This window comes from Toxotes jaculatrix, chromosome 13 (genome assembly GCF_017976425.1).
Source record: "Toxotes jaculatrix isolate fToxJac2 chromosome 13, fToxJac2.pri, whole genome shotgun sequence".
In the NCBI taxonomy this organism is placed as follows: Eukaryota; Metazoa; Chordata; class Actinopteri; family Toxotidae; genus Toxotes; species Toxotes jaculatrix.
In genome coordinates, this window is record NC_054406.1 from 24683008 (window position 1) to 24704776 (window position 21769).

General features: G+C 41.7%; 1 protein-coding gene across 1 annotated transcript in view; it reads left to right on the forward strand.

The window, feature by feature from the left end:
- The window catches only part of LOC121191839 (NACHT, LRR and PYD domains-containing protein 12-like), a gene marked incomplete at its 3' end in the record, with an annotated part of 45758 nt that extends 25154 nt beyond the window's left edge, over positions 1–20604 (forward strand). Inside the window, exon 10 of the mRNA XM_041053289.1 lies at positions 20433–20604. Coding sequence (XP_040909223.1) covers positions 20433–20604 — 172 coding nt within the window. The remainder of the gene's footprint in view (positions 1–20432) is intronic.
- Positions 20605–21769: the final 1165 nt, after the last annotated feature.

Sequence of the window (21769 nt, forward strand, 5' to 3'; positions counted from 1 at the left end):
GGCTGGATATTACCTGTCTCAAGACAAAACATTACCATTACCTATAACTCTGCTTACCACAAGTAGTGAGGGTCACATATTCTGTCAGGTCTGAACGATCAGCCAGGTTCATAGATGCTTCAGTAGATGGGAGGTCTGAAATGCAGACAACACATACAGCTTAATATGAACTGATTAAATACTGTACTTTGGAATTCTTATCATCCACTTCTCACAATCACATATTTTTGTCTGAGAACATCAACTCTGTTTACACAGGTGTCCCCATACAAAACTTATAAGCAGTGCCAGCTCCAGAGCTGTGTGTTCATTTCTTACATGGCAGTCATGGCATGTAAATTCAGTGCTCTGCAAGCTCTGGAAGAGGTGATGCAGCCTAGCGAGGAGGGGAGCGAGGATACCTCATCCTCATACTCTCCCTCCCCAGAAGATTCTTCTGACAGTGAGTGGGAGATCCCCATGCAATCTGGTTCTCCCTACAGCTCAGAGGTTGATGAAGAGGGAGAAGAGACAGCAGCTCCTGAATGGATTTCAAACAATGGACAGGTCTACTGGTCAGCCTCTCATTCAGAAACGCTCCAGTACTTTCCACCCATCTGTCTTCCTCCCGGACCGACAAGGTATGCCATCACCCGCATCACAGATCAGGTGAAGTCATGCTGGGATCTGTTCATCACTGATGAGATAATCGAGCTCATTTTGAAGATGACTAATCTGCAGGGGAGACGCATTGTCCAAGCCTGGAAAGACATGGACAGAATGGAGCTGGAGGCGTTCCTCGGCCTGCTCATTTTGGCCGGGGTTTACCGCTCACGGGATGAATGCACCCGCAGCTTGTGGAGTGAGCAGTCAGGACGAGCCATCATGCCCTGCTACAAATTTGAAATGCTAGCCTCCAAGCTGCGGTTTAATGACCCTCTGACACGGTCCCAGCGTCAGAGGAGAGGCAACAAGCTTGCAGCTATTTCAGAGCTGTGAGAGAAGTGTGAACGCCAGCTCTCTCTTCTCTTCAACCCTGCCAGAGATATCTGCATAGATGAGCATCTGGTTCCATTCCGGCGTCGCAGCCGATTCAAGCAGTATATTCCCAGCAAGCCAGCCAAATATGGGATCAAAGTGTGGGTGGCCTGTGACGTCCACACTTCATATGCATTTAGAATGCAAGTCTACACAGGAAAGCAAAGCGAGAGTCCTGCAGAGGTTAGTCAGGGAAGGAGAGTGGTTCTAGAGCTGACTGAAGGACTGGCAGGGCGTATGGTGACGGGATAATTTTTTCACATCATATGGACTTGGGGAAGAGCTGCTAAAACAGAAGATGGGCCTGGTTGAGACAGTCAGACGGAACAAGCCAGAGCTTCCTCCGATCCTGCTCCAGACCAAGCAGAGAACCATCCTGTCCTCCACCTTCTGCTTCACAAAGACCCACACAGCTGTCTCCTACATCCCAAAGCGTGGCAAGAACATGCTGCTCCTCAGCACTGTACACCAGGAGCCAGCCATTAGCAACGAGGCCCACCAGAAGCCCAAAATAATTCAGCTGCAAAGACGGTGTGGACAATCTGGATAAGGTAAGAGCAATTACTGGAATTTATGTGCTTGTCTGAGATACATTTAGTGTATTTATTATTGTGTATTTCTTTCAGAAGAATAGCCTATTTAATTTATTTGTCTTTTTTTTCTCCAGTGTGTAGGTACCTACAGCTCGCCGTGGCCCCTGACATTGTTTTACAACATCCTGGATGTCTCTGCTTTCAACTCCTTTGTGCTGTGGATGGCTGTGGATCCGGCCTGGAACCAGAGCAAACTGTACAAGCGCCAGATTTTCCTGGAGGAGCTGGGAATGGCTTTGGTCACTCCACAATTCCAGCAACGACAGCGGCTCCCCCGCACACCAAGCTCTGCTGCCATGGTGGCAGAAGCATGAGGGCCACAAAAAGGAGAGGACGGTGCCAGTGTCAATCAGCACACAGGGACCTCCAAATCCCATAAAAGGTGACTGTGCATGCAGTGCACTCGTCAGCAGAGGAAGGCCACCAAAACCGGCTAAAAGTGTGGAAAGTACATTTGCAAAGTTCACACATCCCTGTACTGCACTTCCTGTGCAGATGAGAGAACTGAACTCACACATATGTTTGTGCATACACACAGAAAGGCGAGCAGAGTTGAATTTCGCTGATTTCATATTCTGATATTCTGTGTTCTCTGGGTGTCATGCCATACGTGTACATTACTGTTCCAAATTGTTAATTTGTTCCAAATTGTTTAGTCTTTCTTTGTTGAAAATAAACTTTTTCTTATGTTTCATTTGTGTTTTATTTCTAGAACAATCTAAGTTGTTGCTTCAAAGAGTAAAAGGAGACTGCACTATCAATTGGCATTGTGATGCCATCACCAACACTGGCATATAAAGGGTTAAAAATCTGAAAATAATTAAATATTTGGTATTTATGATCAGGACTGAAGTTGATTAAAAGATTTATGTAAAAAAAAATAGAAAAATATATTAATATATATGATTTTTATGACATTTTTTGAAGAGAACACTTTTGTCCCTTATCAGGACCAGTGTAACAATTTATGTTACAAAGTGTAAAAATAGAGTAATATGGGATTTGTGTTTGAAATATAAAACTTAAAAAATCTTAAAAAATACACACCTTTGGCATATACCATAGAAAAAAAGCATAACCACTGCAAAGTTATCAATCATATCGTGTGTGTGTGTGTGTGTGTGTGTGTGTGTGTGTGTGTGTTTGTCCTTTGATGCCTTTGATGTATCAACATTCTACAGTCTGATGTCACAGGCTGCAGTAAGTGGACAGACAGCCAGAGACAAGTTCAGAAGTCAAACAGGAGCAGAAACAGTTGGACTGGACAGGACTTGCTCATGATTTAGGAAGAAAGAAGCACTCAGATATTTCTGCACAATTATTGACAAGGAAGGGAGGAGCTACTGCTGTTACAAGGACAAGAGGAAACTACAGGAAAGTCCAGATCACCTCCAAGATTGGGTGGTGATCTGGATCTGGATCTTCTAAACCAGTGTCTAGTTTAGAAGTTAATGTTTTGAAATGTTTTGTCCAAATCATAAAGGAAAGGATTTCTAGGAAGTCTGTACTGTCTGCAACAAGATCCTTTCTAAAGAAATTCTAATGGAAATGATGGAGCATAAAATCCACAGTCCCTGTCCTGTGGAAAAGTTGACTTCCAGAGTTGAAAAGAAGCAAACATGAGGCTTCAACAGTCTGAGTAGATCAAGTTTCTATCTTCCAGGTATTTTTAGTCCAAAATTCCCCTCTTCTACCTGAACCTCTGTGATCTGGGGTTTAGTTTCACTCCTCTGTTCCAGTTTGGACTTTCAGATATCAGCCTTATTTCACTGTTTAATGATCATTTTCAGCCACATCACAGCTGTTATGTTACTACTAATGCAAAGCAAATGTTTTGCTGCTTCTTTTAAACTATGAAAAGGTTGTAAGAAACTGAAATGTGTTTCTCAGTGAGTTAGCATCACTTTATTAGTGGTTCAGATGAACAAATCAGTTTGCTGTGCAGTAAAGTGGAAGAAACACTTGCAGCGTTCCAGCACAGCTTTAGTGACAGTGGCTGTTCACAGCATGGCTTAATGTGAGTACACCTCCACAATGGAAAACATTATTTGTTAGAACGAGGAGTATATTGATTTTAGATGTCACATTTCCAGGCCACTCACCTTCCCAGTTTAGTATAAGGAAGCTGGTATATTTGTTTGGAAAGCTTGCACTGTGGTTTTGGAAGCCACGCCTCCTTGTCTCTTGTGGCCCCAGTCAAGTTCTCTACATCCTTGCCACAAGCGCCGTGGGTCTGAGATGTTGTAGTAATCCTCCAGCTTCAGTCTGTACTGTCTCTTGTCTGATGGATCTACAAAGATCATATTTCTCCTTTTTGTATTTCTCAGCATTGCCTGAGACATAAGCAGCAGATCGAGCACGTAGCATGGACCACACTTCACAGTTTATCCAGGGTTTGTTATCGGGTATCAGGCCGGGCTCGGACCGGGGACTCAAAAGCAACAACTCAACGCTGGCTCAGGTGAGTAAGGAAGGTTTATTAACAAGCAGGGGTCGGTACACGGTGGTCAGAAGAATAAGACAAAGGTATCCAAATCGTTAGGCAAACTCGAGAAAACACAGGGGGAAAAACTGGGTCGAAAAACACTAGAAAACACACGAGGAAAAAACTGCCACAAGGACGAAGACAAACTGGCAGGGAACAAAGGGGAAGACATGACTTAAATACAAGAGGGGGTGGAGAGACAATGGGAAACAGGTGCAACACATTAGGGTGGGGCCAGGTAATCAAACAGGCGGGAAACACAGGAGGGCAGGAAGTAATTCTGAAACGAGACAGAGGTTAGAACAACAAAGAAAAACAGGGGCACACAAACTAGGATGACGAGCAGGAATGAAAGCCATAACCTGATTCAGGGGCTGGACGTGACATCGGGGTAGGTTTTAATCCATTTTAAGGGAATGATATTGTCCGTGCATGTGCTGATGTAACCAGTAACTGCTGCAGCATTCTCCTCTCAGTCCACAGTAGACTCCTCTCTAAAGGCAGCAGTACTGAACACCTCCCAGTCTGTGTTGTTAAAACAGTCCTGAAGCATCTGTTCTGATTCTGCATTCCATACTTTAACAGTTCTGCAGACAGGTAGTGCTTGAGGAGCTTACAAACAAAGAACCAGAGAACAGCAAGAAATCAGGCCTCAGGTTTCAATAAAGATATTCAAACTGGCTGCAAGTGTCAGTGAAGGCAGTCAGTAGTGACAATATAGTTAAATGAACTCGATACATAAACTTGGTTCATGTCTAACCAGAATTTTTAGGCCCTGTTTGATTAATTTAGGTGAACTTTTAGTGTTTGTCACTTTAACCATTAATATTTATTTCATTTCTTTTTTAGTCTATTTACACAAAATGATCTAATCACTCAAGGGGCCTTACACTTAGGCCAGTTGTGTGTGCCAACTCTGGCATTGAGGCAGGGCTCCAATTCCTTAAAGATGGAGCATTATTTCTCACAGGAGTAAAGTTAGAGGATTGAGATTTGGTCCTTGCTTTGTGGAGTTTTCTTTTTCTCCTTTTTCTTTTTTTTTTTTTTTTTGTGGGTTTTCTCCCATCGGGTTGAACACAATCAGTTAGAGGTCCAGTGTCAGTCCACTGTTGGTGGAGTCACAGACACAGACCAACAACAGGAGAACCTGGATCTCCAGGAGTCATTAAGCTCAGAGTGTAATAGTATCTGTGACTTTACTGTAAATATTCCAGTTCTGGACGTCCCAGCACAAAGTGGAGAGTGCTGTGTGTTATTTTAGGAAGTTCCATCAATGTACTGTAGGTCAGGTCTGTGATGTATGATGATACTTGATGGAGGACTTCAAAGCAGCTGTTTGGATTTCAGCCTCATTGTTCAGCTGTCAGACTCAGGCCTGTTAAGAAGACACTGATCTTGGGAACAGTTTGGTTTTCATAATAAGTCACATATGATCCATATTCAATACAGAGTCCAAACCTCACTGCATCACTGAACAATAACCTAATGACAAACTTTTGTCCATGTGAAGGTGAAGCTGTGAGCTCATTACCTGAGTTTGAATTAAAGAAGGAGAGAGGAGAAGCATCACCTCAGTGAAAAAGTCAAGAGTAGAATCCAGATAAGACACAGAGAGATGCAGCTCTTCTCCACCAGCTTCAACAGGGTGTGAAATGTTAATACATTTAGCTCCATATAGAAAACACAATATTTATTGCTTCTCACAGACAAACTGTTTTAAATGCTGTGAACAAGAAACAGTTTGGTGTGTTGGTAAAATCTTCTTATTTCCAATGTGTGAATCACTTTCATCATCTCTCAAGATTTGGCCCAAAAACAAAGAAGCAGAGTTTAAGACTCAGGAGAAATAATCTCCCAGTCCAATGCAAACTAACCAGCACACACTGTTTCCACTTCTACAATCATCTACTTATTATTGTGCTTTAAAGTTTCAGCCTTCTTACATTTACCTATCACTGAGTCCACTTGTGTCTTATACTGAACACTAGGTTCAAATCTCCTTTTGGCTTTGAGCCTTGATTTTTAGTTCATTTCCAGTGCAATACAATTATGTCCTGTAGTAAATCTGCAGAATGAGTCGTAGGACTTAAAGCTGGATCAGCTGTTGCATGAAGCGTTTTAGGCTGTGTTCATGTTCACCCTCTTTGGTTAAGGGACAGTAAAACAATCAGTGATTTCCTCACTGTGGAGGAAATTTAGGCTGCTGAGAATTCTTCCTGCCTTGAAAACCTTAGTCCTGAAACTGGAATCTAAAATATGTTGATGTGTTTGAGGTGGCATGTGATGCATTTGGATGAGTGTTCATTTGCGGTGTTTTGAGTGTAGGAGGTAAACTGTTGATGACTGTGAGGGCAGAATAAGTTTGGAAGTTTTACTCTGCCACTTTAGACTCTCAGCTCTGATTCTTGTTTTCTGCTCCATGCAGCTCACACAGCAAAAACTGGAGAGTTAAAATTTCAGGGTTAAACATTTAGGAGTTGATTTTAACTCCTAAAGTGTAATTTCAACGCATTCAGAGTTAAACTACAACTTAATTAGTGAAGAGTTAACTTTAACAGTATTTCGCATGTAAGCTTAAAATGATAAAGAACTAAGGTTTATATATGCGATATCTTTGCTCAGCCACACCACAGACAAGTCTCTGATTTTCCAGAAGATGAGAAAGACCTTTCATTACTGTCAGAAGCTTGTTAGTGACCCAGGCAGAAGTGATGATATCCTCTCCACCTCCACCTTCTGAGGTTCCTGGATATCAAAGGATTGGTAAGTTTGGTGAGATGCTTAGAATGGCTTAAAATTTGAAAGCATTTTGGTAGTAATAGTTTAATCATAAAGGTGGATCAAGACTTCACTCTCCTATTTGATGACAAGACATCCGCCAGGCTCCTTCAGAAATGGGATGTGTTTTTCAAGCCAAATGTCATAAAAGAGGCTAAGCAGCTGACTTCCACACCAGAGCTGCGTTGCTTGGTGCAGTCAGCAGAAAGTCCCATAGGATGTGATCTTGACGAGGCAACAAGTGAGTTGTTGTTTAACTACTGTTTTAAATATGAACAATAGGTGGATGACTCTGTAAAACTATCTCACAATTTCTCCTTGTTCTCATTCAAACTTAAAATGTGTTATAGTTACAGTTTTCAGTTAATTCTTGTGACTCTTTGTTAAAAGCTTATGACCAAGAAATGGCCTCCCTGTTATTGCTGCTACATCTTCTGCCACCATCACCAGGGGGATCGAAGTCTCCAAAAATCAGTGCGTGCGACGCAGCTGAGAGACTTGTAGTCTTTCATAAGGCAATTGTATTATAGTGATAATAATTTGCCACCTTCTTAATTAAATTAAAGACATTCTCCTCTTGCATGGAGAAGATGTTTGAATAGTCACTTCTTTGGTCTAATGTAGTTTTCCCTGTTGCTGCACATTATCATTATGTCTGATGTTAGGTTTCCTTATCTCAGTCCTAGTCATGCTGCAGTTTGGAGGAGCATCTCCGCAACCAGCAGAGTCAGCAGCCGTATCTCCTCGCTGTTGGACGTCAGAAGAACAAGATTGACAGCTTCTACATCACCATGGATAAGCACCTCATCCCATGCCAGGCAAACTGCTCCCTTGGGGCATGTGATAGGATAGGAACTTTATTGTCACTTGCACAGAAGTACAGGCGAAATTTCGTTAAGGAGCATAGCCTCCGGGCCGCAGCAAAATGTTTGCGCCGCCACACGCTTTCCTGAAAGTTAATTTGCAAGTTGCAATACATACATTTGACACACAGTCACATCATACATTTTGACTTTTGAACACAGTACACGTGGAAACATGCTGGAATTTTTTCATGGACACATAGGGGGGGGGGGGGGGGGGTTACAAAAGATAAGGTGCGGAGGCAGACGGTAGATGGGGGTGGGTAGGGCGGGGGAGTGTGTGTGCATCAGTCTATGAGAAGTGTTTGCGATTTGTATGACCTAGACTGCCAGGATGTTTACAGGTCAGTTCATCAGTTGTCCTTGAAGGGAGATACGAACTGCATAGGAATTTGATAGGAGCACAGCTGCTGAGCTATTCTTCTAGGCCGGGAGAGGGGTGGGGGGGGGGGGGGGCGAGGGACAGAAACAATACAGCCAATATGCACAAAGCAATTTTATCGATCCGCGTTGAATTTATCTGGATCAGTAGTCAATCGAACTGGTATCGGTGCTCATCATCCCCTGCAGATGCATGGAGTAGCTTCGACATCTCCTCAAGCTTGACAGACAGTCCCTTCACCGATCTCAACAGGTGTTCGGACTGTCTTCCGATGTTATCACTCCGTCTCTGTTCCTCCTCAGATCGGGCTGAGATGTCACTGATCAGTCCTTCGATCCGAGCCATCTTCTGATGGAATTCCATCAGCCGAGTATCCATGAACCCGAGGTGCTGTTTTATCTCCGCTCTTAGCGGTAGTGCCAATCTGCCAGCAGCGGTTTTTCCAATTCTCCGATAGATCAGGACAATACCCAGGCCAATCAGTAGTATCCCTGCTATCAATGTTCATTAAATAAATAGATCCTCCACGTCTTCCAGGGACAGCGCTTCCAGGCATACCAGACGCCAGGAGTCCCAGGCATCTCGGACATACCCCGCAGCGAATGTCCCCTCAGGGCAGAGTGGTTCTCCCGGTGATTCTTTTCTTTGTGGGAAAATTTTGTCCAATGCACTGAGTGACCAGTTAATAAGCTCCATCTCAAAAAAATATATCCCAAGAGTAGCAGAGCAGGGTGCTCAGGAAAGAAAATCACAAAGACGAGGCAAGAGAAACAAAAAAGCAAGCCAGAGACAGTAGGAGCAGTCAGAAACACGTCTGCACTCCTCAGAAGCAGAGAAGCAGATGAACTTTTCAAGGCACATTTTGTTTTCAATTTGTCTTATGATGTTGCACTTGTGAATTTTTACACATTCCTACAGACAACAGTGTATAACATTGATGTGGGGAAAATGAAGGAGTCGCCCAGAGTTAGAGATGTGAGAGCCAGACTTCTTAGCCAGCCAGTTGCACTCTCACACTCTGAGTAGGAGGCTAAAATAATGCTGACCTGTTTCATGTGTCAGAAATTGTATCCCAGCAGTTGATTGTACATTTAAGGGTTGAACATGGTTACTATCCTGGACCCAAGTTCAAATTGTTAGATCGTTTGTTCTCAGCAAGGTTGTAGGCATCAGTTCCTAACATATGCAGGTTTTCGTAAGCAGCTTAACAGTACTCATAGCAATGTTCAGCAAACTGCTGAAACTTCAACTGTTGCATGTTGCTCTAGTGAGCCAGTTGCAACATCTTCTCAGGCACATACTGTGGAGGACAGGTTTATTCCACCAGATCCATGTAGCTCTTCAGGAGTTAGAAAAGATCCAGCTAAAGAAATGTATGCATCTATTGTGGCCAAATTACAGGGTAGTGGGATTTCTAACAGTTTGGTGTCATTAATTGTTGGAGATTTGGAGGAACTAACAAGTGAGCTTTGCTCACAAGCAAAGCATACTGCTGTCTCAGCTTTATCTGTAACTGACCCTAATACATCTGTGATAAATGAATCTTTTGAACATTTTGAAAACCCCTTCACAAATCTCAATACAGAATGGAAGCGAAATAAATACTTCACCCAAAAATGGTGAATTGTCGAGCCAGTAGAAATAACACTGGGTGTGAGATATGACAACAGGAGAAATAAAAAATCCAGTACTTATGATCAAGTATCTGTGAAGGATACTTTTGTAGATGTGCCTATTTTGGAAACATTGAAGTTCATGTGCAGAAATCCAGACATTTGTGATTATCTAAAGAAAGAATGTAGATCAGAGCCTGACATTTACACTGACTTTTTTGATGGAAGTTATTGTTATGATTAGTCAAGTTGTCTCGGCCTGGACCCAAAAGCAGACGAAGAGAGACTTAGCGATGAAAAAACAGTTTATTCTCAACGTTCAAACTAAATCAAAGAGGAGACAGAGGACAGGAGGAGTTCCAGGGCGGCGTGGTGGAGTCGGATGAAGCAGTGATGGTTGAGACGCTGGATGGGGAAACAGTGCGAGTCCGCAGGAGATGAGAGCACGGTGGTTAGTAGGTTCAGGTAATAATAATCCTCTAGAAAATCAGGCTAAGGCTACACAAGAGCAAAGCACTAGGAGCACAGAGTACTAGTCACCACCACTTTTCTGTCAACCCTCGCCAGATTGTTCCATCATCTCAGACGGAACGATCTGGTGAGGGTTGACAGAAAAGCTGAGCCTCTTACACTCTTGTTGGGGAAGTAGATTGCTGCCAGACTGCACACAGGTGAGAGGAATCATCCTGATGAGGATGAGGGAGGAGCCGCCCTGGAATCCACACACCCACACAGAACACACACACCAACATGCCCACAGGAAGACAGCATGCAAACCCCAGAGGCAGCAGAGCTGCCTCATGACAGTTATTTTAAAACCCATCCTTTGTTTTCAACAAGAAGACATGCAATCCCAAGCCAATCCCCTTGGCTCCAAACGAGGAATTCACAAAATTGTCTTTATTTTGTAATAAGAAACTTGCCCCCAAAGTTTAATTCAGTTTAGATGAACATTCATTTGGTATCCCTTTTTCACACACAAGATCTGCACAAATATGGTTTTGATGTTATACTGGAGCCACTAATAAATGGTGTGAAAAAACTGGAGAGCTAAGGGCTAAGTGTTCCATTTTCTGATGCACAGGTATATGGTACAATCTCACAGATCACCGGAGATAATCTAGGGATGCACACAATTCTTGGTTTTAATGAGTCATTCAGTAGCCATCATTTCTGTCACCTTTGTTTGATTGAGAAGATAGAGTATTCAGTGAAGATGATCCTAAGGTGATCCTTCGTGGAAAAGACATGTTTGAAATGCATTCTCTAGAGAAAAACCCCCAACTCAAGTCAGTATATGGTTTGAAAAAAAAATCAACACTTAATTCATTGAAGTATTTCCATGTTAGTAATAACTATTCATTTGATATCATGCATGATCTTCTTGAGGGTGTGGCTCAGTATGAGATCAGATTGCTTTTTGGATATCTCACTCAGCACTTTATTTCAGAACAGGATTTGCTTTCCAGGATTTATGGTTTTGATTATGGATTTTTAGAACGAAAAAAACATCCCACTGTTGCTTTGTGACATTATTCCTGCAGGAAACGAAAACTGGAATTTGTTACTGTTGTTACTTCAAATAATGAACATTGTGTTTTCACCTACTCTCACTCATGGTATGACAATATATTTAAAGCATTTGATTGGTGACCATCACAAACTGTTTAAACACTTATATCCACACAGAAATTTGATACCTAAACATCATTTTATGATCCATTACCCGTCTTGTATAAGGAACATTGGCCCCTTATTACATATGTGGTCTATGAAGTTTGAAGCCAAACATAAAATGTTTAAATATTTAACTAAATCACTTGCTTACTTAAGAAGCATCAGATGGCCATTGCATATTACTGGGAAACCTTCACTCTCAAAAAAACAGAGTACGGGCCAATGAAATCTTTTTCCCTCAGAGATGAGAATGTAGTCAACAATGAAGTGTTTCACATGATCTTATCATCAACAGAGGTTTTCTCATCGAGCTGGGCTAAAATCGATGGTGTAGAATATAGAGCTGGACTTGCCATATGTAGTGCATTAGAAGAAGATATTCATAAACCATTTGATATTCAAAGCTCAGATGAATGTTTGTACATTATTCCTTTGTTCACAATGTTTTAATTCAGTTGTGTCCAGGACTGCAAGGGAGAAAATAAATGTTATTACTAAAGAATATTTGGTTGAACTCATTATTATTATTTTATATATTCATATGTTAACACTTGCAGTGTTAATAGCTTGCCAATTTCAGGAGTGAAATCAAACACTACCCAAATAGTGAAAAATGTAACTCTGACCAGGGTTATATGTCAAATCCCTGGGTGTTAATGTAACTCCACTGTGGGAGTTAATGTCAGGCTCGAGGGAGAAGGGAAGAGGACACAGGCGCAGAGTCAGAGGGTGAGGAATCAAAGAACGGTTTAATCAGTCCAGGTTCGATACACAGATAATCAGTCCAAGGAAGCGAAGGTATCACAGGGAAAAGGCAAGCTCAAAATCCAGAAATCCAGGCCGGGGTCATACACAAACACTGAGACACACTAGAACACGAATGGGAAAAGAACACTGGAAAGCTTGGTCAACAACACACAAGACAATCTGGCGACGAGTGCAGGTAAGACGAGGACTAAATACATCAGGGGGAGGTGAGTCAATTACAAACAGGTGAAGCACATTAGGAGAGGAAGGGTAATCAGGAAGTGGGAGGAGCACACGGGGAGAGGGGAAAGTCGAGACACCTGAAACGAGAGGAAGAACAGTGAACAACCGGAAACTAAGATATAGTCAAAATAAAACAGGAAACCCTAAATAAGCAAAACAAAATAAGAGCGCCCTGGCTCCCCAGAGTGAACCCTGACAGTTAAAGAAGAAACTCCCACAGAGTGCTGAATGTTTAACTATTTTGAAAGTGTTAATCTAACTCCAGAAAGTGTGGAACCATATAAACCCTGGAAAAGTGTTGAAATCAACTCTGTGGGAGTTGATTTCAACACTTTTCATAACATTTAACCATAACTAGGCTTTGTTGATAATGTATACAGGGTTAACAGTAATGGTTATCTCAGGTTTGACACACACACACACACAAACACAAACGCACATACACAGACCATGTGACTTCCTGTAAATGGAGAGGAGAGGAGCAGGTGAAACTGAAAGTATTCAGTCAGTTCAGACTCCATTTTAACTGAACAGAGCAGGAGGAGGAAAACTGAAGGCTGAGGCAGGGTGAGTGTTAATACAACATTATTATTATTTTACTGTCAAAGTCTCTGTCAGGTTTCTCCCTGTGTACTGTTTCAAACAAAACAGGACTGTGGTTATGAGGTGGTTTTCAATTCATCACTTTTATTCTTGAAAGGAATCTTGATCCTGTTTGTTCCTTCTTCTTTGTCCTTTTGACATTTTAAACAGGCTTGTTTAGCCCAGGGGATGTCAGGCTGGAATATATTCTCACACTGAACAATGGAGACAGAATACAAATATATAGCTATATATTTTGTCTGCGTGTGTGAGGATAAGATCAAGTGTTAGTTAATGTCTCATATTTGGTCTGTGAGAATGTAAGGATTGATCTGTGAGAAATCTTTTAGTTCTTTGCATCCTGTTGTGTAGCACACAGCTTCAACACAGCAGAGTTGTGTCTCTATAGATTCATCAGGTGAACTATAAATGAGTTTGGTGAATCCGGATGTAGAGACCTTAGTTTACCTCCCATGCCAGGCAGACGACAAGAGGAAACCAGCAGAGGATGTGATGAAATGTGATCTCATCATTCTCCTCCAGAGGGAGTTTAGTCTCTGCTATAAACTGCTCTATGTGATGGTATTGTTGGTGAATACCTGCCAGATAGTGGTCCGGGGAGCTAGAGGGCATGCAAAAGTTTGGGCACCCCTGGTCAAAATTTCTGTTAATGTGAACAGTTAAGCAAGTAGGAGATGAAATGATCTCCAAAAGGCATAAAGTTAAACATGAAACACTCTTTTGCAAAATCAATATCAGTGCATTATTTTTGTTTTCTACAATTTTAGAGTGAAAAAGGGAAAGCAGCACCCTGCAAAAGAATGGGAACCCCAGGAGACTTGAGCTCTCAGATAACTTTGACCAAGTTATCAGACCTTAATTAGACTGTTAGGGTCATGGCTTGTTCACAATCATCATTAGGAAAGCCCAGGTGATGCAACTTTCAAAGCTTTATAAATACCAAGACTCCTCTAACCTTGTCCCAACACTCAGCAGCCATGGGTACTTCTAAGCATTTGACTAACACTCTGAAAATGATAAGAATTGATGGCCCCAAAGTAGGAGAAGTCTATAAGAAGATAGCAAAGTGTTTTCAGGTACTGATTTCCTCAGTTTGGAATGTAATTAAGAAATGGCAGTTAACAGGAACAGTGGAGGTCAAGACACGGTTTGGAAGACCAAAAAAAATATCAGAGAGAACTGCTCGTAGGATTGCTAGAAAAGCAAGTGAAAAGCCCCGTTTGACTGCAAAAGACCTCCAGGAAGATTTGGCAGACTCTGGAGTTGTGGTACACTGTTCAACTGTTCAACAGTTCAATACCTGCACAAATATGGCCTTCATTGAAGAGTCATCAGAAGAAAACCTCTACTGCGTCCTCACCACAAAATTCAGTGTCTGAATTTTGCAAAAAAAAATTTCGACAAGTCTGATGCATTTTGGAAACAAGTCCTGTGGACCAATGAGGTTAAAATAGAACTCTTTGGCAAAGGTACGTTTGGAGAACAAAGGGCACAGAATGTCATGAAAAGAACACCTGTCCAACTGTTAAGCATCGGGGTGGATCGATCATGCTTTGGGGTTGTATTACAGCCAGTGGCACAGGGAACATTTCACAGGTAGAAGGAAGAATGGTTTCAATTAAATTCCAACAAATTCTGGAAGCAAACATAACACCATCTGTAAAAAAGCTGAAGTTGAAAAGAGGATGGCTTCTGCAAATGGATAATGATCCTAAACACACCTCAAAATCCAAGATGGACTACCTCAAGAGGCGCAAGCTGAAAGACTTCAAAAGAGCAATGTGAGCAAGATGACCCAGGAATCTCACTGAACTGGAAGACTTTTGTAAGGAAGAATGGGTGAAAATCCCTCAAACCAGAACTGAAAGACTCTTGGCTGGCTACAAAAAGCGTTTATAAACTGTGATATTTGCCAAAGGAGGTGCTACTAGGTACTAACTATGCAGGGTGTCCAAACTTTTGTTCCTGGCCCTATTCCTTTTCTGTTATTTTGAAAATGTAAAAGATGAAAATAAAAAAAAAAAAATGACTTTGTTTAAAATATAAAGGGAATGTGTCATCTGTAACTTTATGCCATTTGGAGATCATTTCATCTTCCACTTGCTTTACCGCTCACATGAACAGAAATTCTTACCACGGGTGCCCAAACATTTGCATACCACTGTATACACACACACACACGCACAGAGAGAGAGAGAGAGAGAGAGAGAGAGACCATGTGACTTCCTGTAAATGGAGAGGGGAGGAGCAGCTAAAACTGAAAGTGTTCAGTCAGTTCAGATTCCATTTTAACTAAACAGAGCAGGAGGAGGAAAACTGAAGGCTGAGGCAGGGTGAGTATTAATAAGACATTATTATTATTTTACTGTCAAAGTCTCTGTCAGTGGACTGTAGAGAGAAGAAAACTCAGGATGAAATTCTATCCACACAAAGAGACAGAAAAGGAGGATGAGAATGATGAGTGTGTTGCTTCCTGTTCTCTCAGTCTTGCATGTGAGTCTTGATCAGACTTGTGTGTCTGAGCTCACAGTCTGTTTTACTGGTTTCCTTCTCAGACTGACTGAAGTCCAGAAGATGAGTGTTTGTGTGGAGGAAGAAGAGGACAGAGCAGAGTGTCCAGGATCCAGCTGTCTGTCTATGAAGAGTGACAGGTCCAAAGACTTACATCCTCCAGACTTCAGTAATGAACCTGGACCCTCAGACACAAAGTAAGAGAACTGCTACAAACCTGTGAACCTCCAAACTTTGGGCTATAACAGTGTTCAGTGTGTTGAGGTCCTGCAGTTGTCGTCTCTGTCTGTAACAGCTGATGTAGTGTCGACAGAAAATCAGTTCTTCCTGGTTCTTCTGGCTCATCAGTGTATTATAATACTGACTGCTGAGGCTGCTTGTTTCTATTGAAATGTTCTCACTAAAGAACATTTTTACTTTTACTGATTTTCCACATTTTTCTTATTACCAATAAATCCCATGTGCAGAGTCAAACCCACAGAATGTGTATCACAGCCTGATAAATCTGATTCCTCTGAGCCAGGAAATATTAAACACATCAGTGAACCACACTGTTACACTGGGTGACATGTTCCTTCATCTCCATCAACACACACACGCGCACACACACACACACACACAGCACCAAATGTAGATAAATCCACAGATCAAAATAGTCCCACTACAGTTGACACAGCAGTGTTGTTTATGGATGCTGGTGTGTTGCCTCCATCCTTCAGTATAGTGTTCAGTGCTACATGGTGACGTTGCTGCAGGACGTCAGCTGAGAGTTCCCAGAATGACTTTGTCCTCAGACAATTTATCAGTGATTGATGTGATATGAATAAAAATGTGTTTGTGTTTTCAGAGGTCAGGACCACAGACTGAGAGCAGAGTGTCCAGGATCCAGCTGTCTGTCTGTGAAGGGGGACTGGTCCAAAGAGTTTAATCCTCCTGACTTCAGTAATGAACCTGGATCCTCAGACACAAAGTAAGAGACTGTTTCTAGTGTAAACTGACCTGAGGATAATTCAGGAAGACACCAGGGGCCAGATCCATAAAACTCTGTGTCCACACAAAGACAGAAATATGCACACACACTCTTTTCACCAGATTTATAAAGCAGAGCTTTCTCATGTTGCTGTTTTATCAGTCTCAGTCATTGTGAGAGTTGGTGTATGAACACGAGCCTGATTCCAAAGTCTGTAGACCTGTCAATGAAAAGAAGGACAAAGAAGAAACACAGTGTCTCCATGTTGGAGGTTCCACTTTAATGATTTACACGTCTGAGCCTTTAACAGCTTCTAGACATTGTGAACCAAATCTGGATATTTGTTCCCAACAATCAACAGAACACTTAGTCTCAGCACAGGTTGTGCTGCTAAAATCATTTGTTGTCAGGTTTCTGGGATTTAATGACTGTTGGAAAGGAGCAGAATGTCCTCACACTGGATTGTAGCTCCCAAAAAAGTTTCATCAGACTGAAAAAGGAAAAGCTTTGACCCTACAGGGTCTTCATGAGTTAAATGGCCAACATGACAACGAGCTGATAGGATTCAATACATCATCAAGATAAAATACATTATCAGAACCTGAAAGAATCCCAACAATCTCACAGTAATCCACCCAAAACATCCAAGAGTATCTCAGTAAGTTCAAATATTTGTTGGAAAATGTATAAGATATAAAATCTGAGAGAAAGATCCAGAACAAGAGCTGGACTGCAGACAGTCAGTCAGAGCAGCACTGTACAAAGTAAGACTGTACATCTGTCTGCTCATGTCATCATCTCTGAAAACAGGACCTGTGGTTTGATACAGAGTCATTTGTTCTATCACACAGCTTTGGCATTTAAGATGATTAGAAATACCACAAAATGAAAAAGCTTTTCTTTGCTTGTCTTTAGTTTTTATGCAGCTGATGAAAGAAATGAGCAGATTCTCAGATTCTCTTTCTTTACTCTGACATTATTTCTTCTGTGTCAGCAGATTTTCAGCAGATAGTGGTCTGCAGGAGGTTTTAGATGAACATAAGATCAGTCTGAGGAGGAGATGTGAACATGTGACTGAAGGAACTGATGGAACAGGAAGTGAAACCCTCCTCAACAGGATCTACACTGAGCTCTACATCACAGAGGGACAGAGCGAAGAGGTTAATACCCAACATGAGGTGAGACAGATGGAGACAGCTTCCAAGATGGAGACCCTCCATGACATTCCAATCAAGTGCTACGAGATCTTTAAAGCCTTACATGACCAACAGGGACACATCAGAGTCGTTCTGACAAATGGTGTCGCTGGTGTTGGAAAAACCTTCTCAGTGCAGAAGTTCACTCTGGACTGGGCAGAGGGCTCTGAAAACCAAGACGTCAGTCTGCTGGTTCTGCTTTCATTCAGGGAGCTGAACCTGATCAAAGATGAGCAGTACAGTCTTCTCATGCTGCTCCAAGTTTTCCATCCAACATTAAAGATGGTCACAGCAGAGAAGCTCGCTCTCTGTAAAGTGTTGTTCATCTTTGACGGCCTGGATGAAAGCAGACTTTCACTGGATTTCAGCAACAGGGAGGTCGTGTCTGATGTCTCACAGAAGTCATCTGTCAATGTGCTGCTGACAAACCTCATCCAAGGGAATCTGCTTCCCTCTGCTCTGGTCTGGATAACTTCCCGACCTGCAGCAGCCAATCAGATCCCTCGTGCATGTGTTGATAGGGTAACAGAAGTACGAGGCTTCACTGACACCCAGAAGGAGGAGTACTTCAGGAGGAGATCCAGTGATGAAAAGCTGTCCAGAAGAATCATCTCACACATCAAGACATCCAGGAGCCTCCACATCATGTGTCAGATCCCAGTCTTCTGCTGGATCTCTGCTACAGTTATGGAGCACATGTTGACCACAGAGCAGAGAGGAGAGCTGCCCAAGACCCTGACTGACCTGTACTCACACTTTCTGCTGGTTCAGACAAACAGGAAGAAGCACAAGTATGATGAGGAACATGAGACGAGTCCACAGGAGCTGACGAAGGCTGACAGGGAACTTCTTCTGAAGCTGGGGAGGCTGGCGTTTGAACATCTGGAGAAAGGAAACATCATGTTCTACCAAGAAGACCTGGAGGAGTGTGGTCTTGATGTCACAGAGGCCTTGGTTTATTCAGGAGTTTGTACTGAGATCTTTAAAAGAGAGAGTGTGATCTTCCAGAAAACAGTCTACTGCTTTGTTCATCTGAGCATTCAGGAGTTTCTGGCTGCAGTCTACATGTTCCACTGTTACACAGAGAGGGAAACAAGAGTGCTGAGGACTTTCCTGGGACAAGATGACGAACATTGGGACTCAAAGCCAGAGTCTTTTATCAGGAAGACTTTTAAGCATTTTGGAAATAACAATAGCAGCTACCCATCACTCAATGTCCTCCTGAATGATGCCATGGAGAAATCCCTCCAAAGTAAAAATGGCCACCTGGACCTGTTTGTTCGCTTCCTTCATGGCCTGTCTCTGGAGTCCAACCAAAAACTCTTAGGAGGCCTTCTGGGTAAGAAAAAGAAAAGACCAGAAATAATCCAGACAGCCATCAACAACCTGAAGGAGATGAACAGAGATGATATCTCTCCTGACAGAAGCATAAACATCTTCCACTGTCTGATGGAGATGAACGACCGCTCAGTACATCAGGAGATCCAAGAGTTCCTGAAGTCAGAGAACAGATCAGAGAAGAGACTCTCTGAGATCCACTGTTCAGCTCTGGCCTACGTTCTGCAGATGTCAGAGGAGGTTCTGGATGAGTTGGACCTGAACAAGTACAACACATCAGAGGAGGGACGACGGAGACTGATCCCAGCTGTGGGGAACTGCAGAAAGGCTGTGTAAGTCCAGACATGATCTTTAACATTATCACTTAGTGTAGATTAGTAGTTTAGTTTTTTTCAAATATACGCAGTATGAAATTGTTCTCATTATTAATTTTATAATCTTTAGACCAGCTGTGTGTTTTTCTGGAGATGTTTTAAATGTTTGTCAAACAGATTTTTCAGTTGGTTGTGATCATTGCTGTTAAGTTTTTCTGTTTATTTATTAGTAACTGTTACATTCTACATTCACTTGTTAATGTATTCATGTTATTTTGAGTCTCTTTGTTCTCACAAATTCATGTTTCAGGTGATTAAACTCTACTTGAAACATAATCATCAATATTATCTTCCATTTCCAAATAGATCCCCCTAAATCCTCCACACTGATCCTTTAAAGTCTTTTCATATTTTGTGTTAAATAAGACAGAACCAGGTGTTTTCTCTCCTGGTGTAGAGGAGAGTAGAATCAGGAATCAGAGGTCTGAATATATCAGAGCAGAATGGGAGAATTCAGTCTTCTTCTACACATTTGTCTGAGTCCGACTGATGAAGCTTCATTCAGCTACAGCTGAACTCATGAAGTCATTTCTTACAGTGTAGTTTTGTTAGGAGGAGACCACTTCACAGTCAGTGTGGACCACAGGAAGGACGACTGCCACCAAAGACTCCTTAAATCAAAGTGTGACATCTGACTGTTGGTCAAGAAATGTGAATTTGAAGTCAAGAAATGAATTTGAAGTCAAGAAATGTGAATTTGTCCTTTAATGTTGTTTAATTACACAAAGTTCAGGAAGAAGAAGGTCATGTAAAAACTTCAATGATGAAGAGGATTTGAGTCCAACATGTCTGATTTGATCTTTATCTTCTAATTCCAGACTTGACTGAGCTCAGCAGCATGTTATGAATCTGTGTTGACATGAATAGTTGTATGAATGTTGTGGTGACATTTGGATGATGTGTGTAGAAGGCTGACATTATGATGATCCACAATAAGAGAAGGACAAAGTCCCTCTACTCATGTTAGTGAAAGCTCATTGATTAGGACATATCTGATTGGATTAGAAATGATTTTTATCCACATGATTTATTCTTTATTCAGATTGAGTTCCTGCAGTTTGTCAGAGATCAGCTGTGCTTCTCTGGCCTCAGCTCTGAAGTCCAACCCCTCCCATCTGAGACACCTGGACCTGAGTGATAATAACAAGCTGCAGGATTCAGGAGTGAAGCTGCTGTGTGGTTCTCTGGAGAGTCCACACTGTAGACTGGAGACTCTGAGGTCAGTTCACTGTCTGTTACTGTTGTAGATCTTATATCTTTAATCCACAACTGAACCTGGTTTATCTTCATCCACAACTTGAATCCACTCATCCTGAATGAATGAATGAGATTTAAAATAGTTGTTGTTCCATATTGTGACTTTTTCTTCTCTCAGACTAAGAATTATTCCTTCAGTTTCACTTCATTTCAGTCAGTTGTCATGAATAATGTCTGTTGACTTCAATGAAACCTTCAGAACTCACACACTGGTATTTGTCACAGTCAGCAGACTAATGTTTTCTAAATGAAGTGTAGAAAATGTCCAGTGTGAGTTGATCAAAGTCCATTTTTATCACAACAATATACAGAAGATCCTCAGAACTAATATTTGTACAAAACAATTGAAAAACATGTATTATTGTTGTTGTTGTTGTTATTGTTATTATTATTATCAGTAGTTGTAGTAATCATATTACATTGTGTGTATGTGACTTTACTGCTGAGCATTTTCCAAAGTTTTCCATTAAATTCATCTGTAATTTGGGATCAAATAGTTGTTGTTCAGTTGAATCTGTGTTTAGTTGTGGATTTCCTGAGCTGATCTGCAGGATAGAGACCAGGACCAAGCAAGACATTTTTCCTGGATCAGAACTGAACATTTGAAGTTTGATCCATTTCAGTGGTGAATCAAAGTCAGTTTTTAGTCCAACATGTCTGATTTGATCTTTATCTTCTAATTCCAGACTTGACTGAGCTCAGCAGCATGTTACGAATCTGTGTTGACATGAATAGTTGTATGAATGTTGTGGTGACATTTGGATGATTTGTGTAGAAACCTGACATTATGATGATCCACAATAAGAAAAGGACAAAGTCCCTCTACTCATGTTAGTGAAAGCTCATTGATTAGGACATATCTGATTGGATTAGAAATGATTTTTATCCACATGATTTATTCTTTATTCAGATTGAGTTCCTGCAGTTTGTCAGAGATCAGCTGTGTTTCTCTGGCCTCAGCTCTGAAGTCCAACCCCTCCCATCTGAGACATCTGGACCTGAGCTACAACAAGCTGCGGGATTCAGGAGTGAAGCTGCTGTGTGGTTTTCTGGAGAGTCCACACTGTAGACTGGAGACTCTGAGGTCAGTTCACTGTCTGTTACTGTTGTAGATCTTAGATC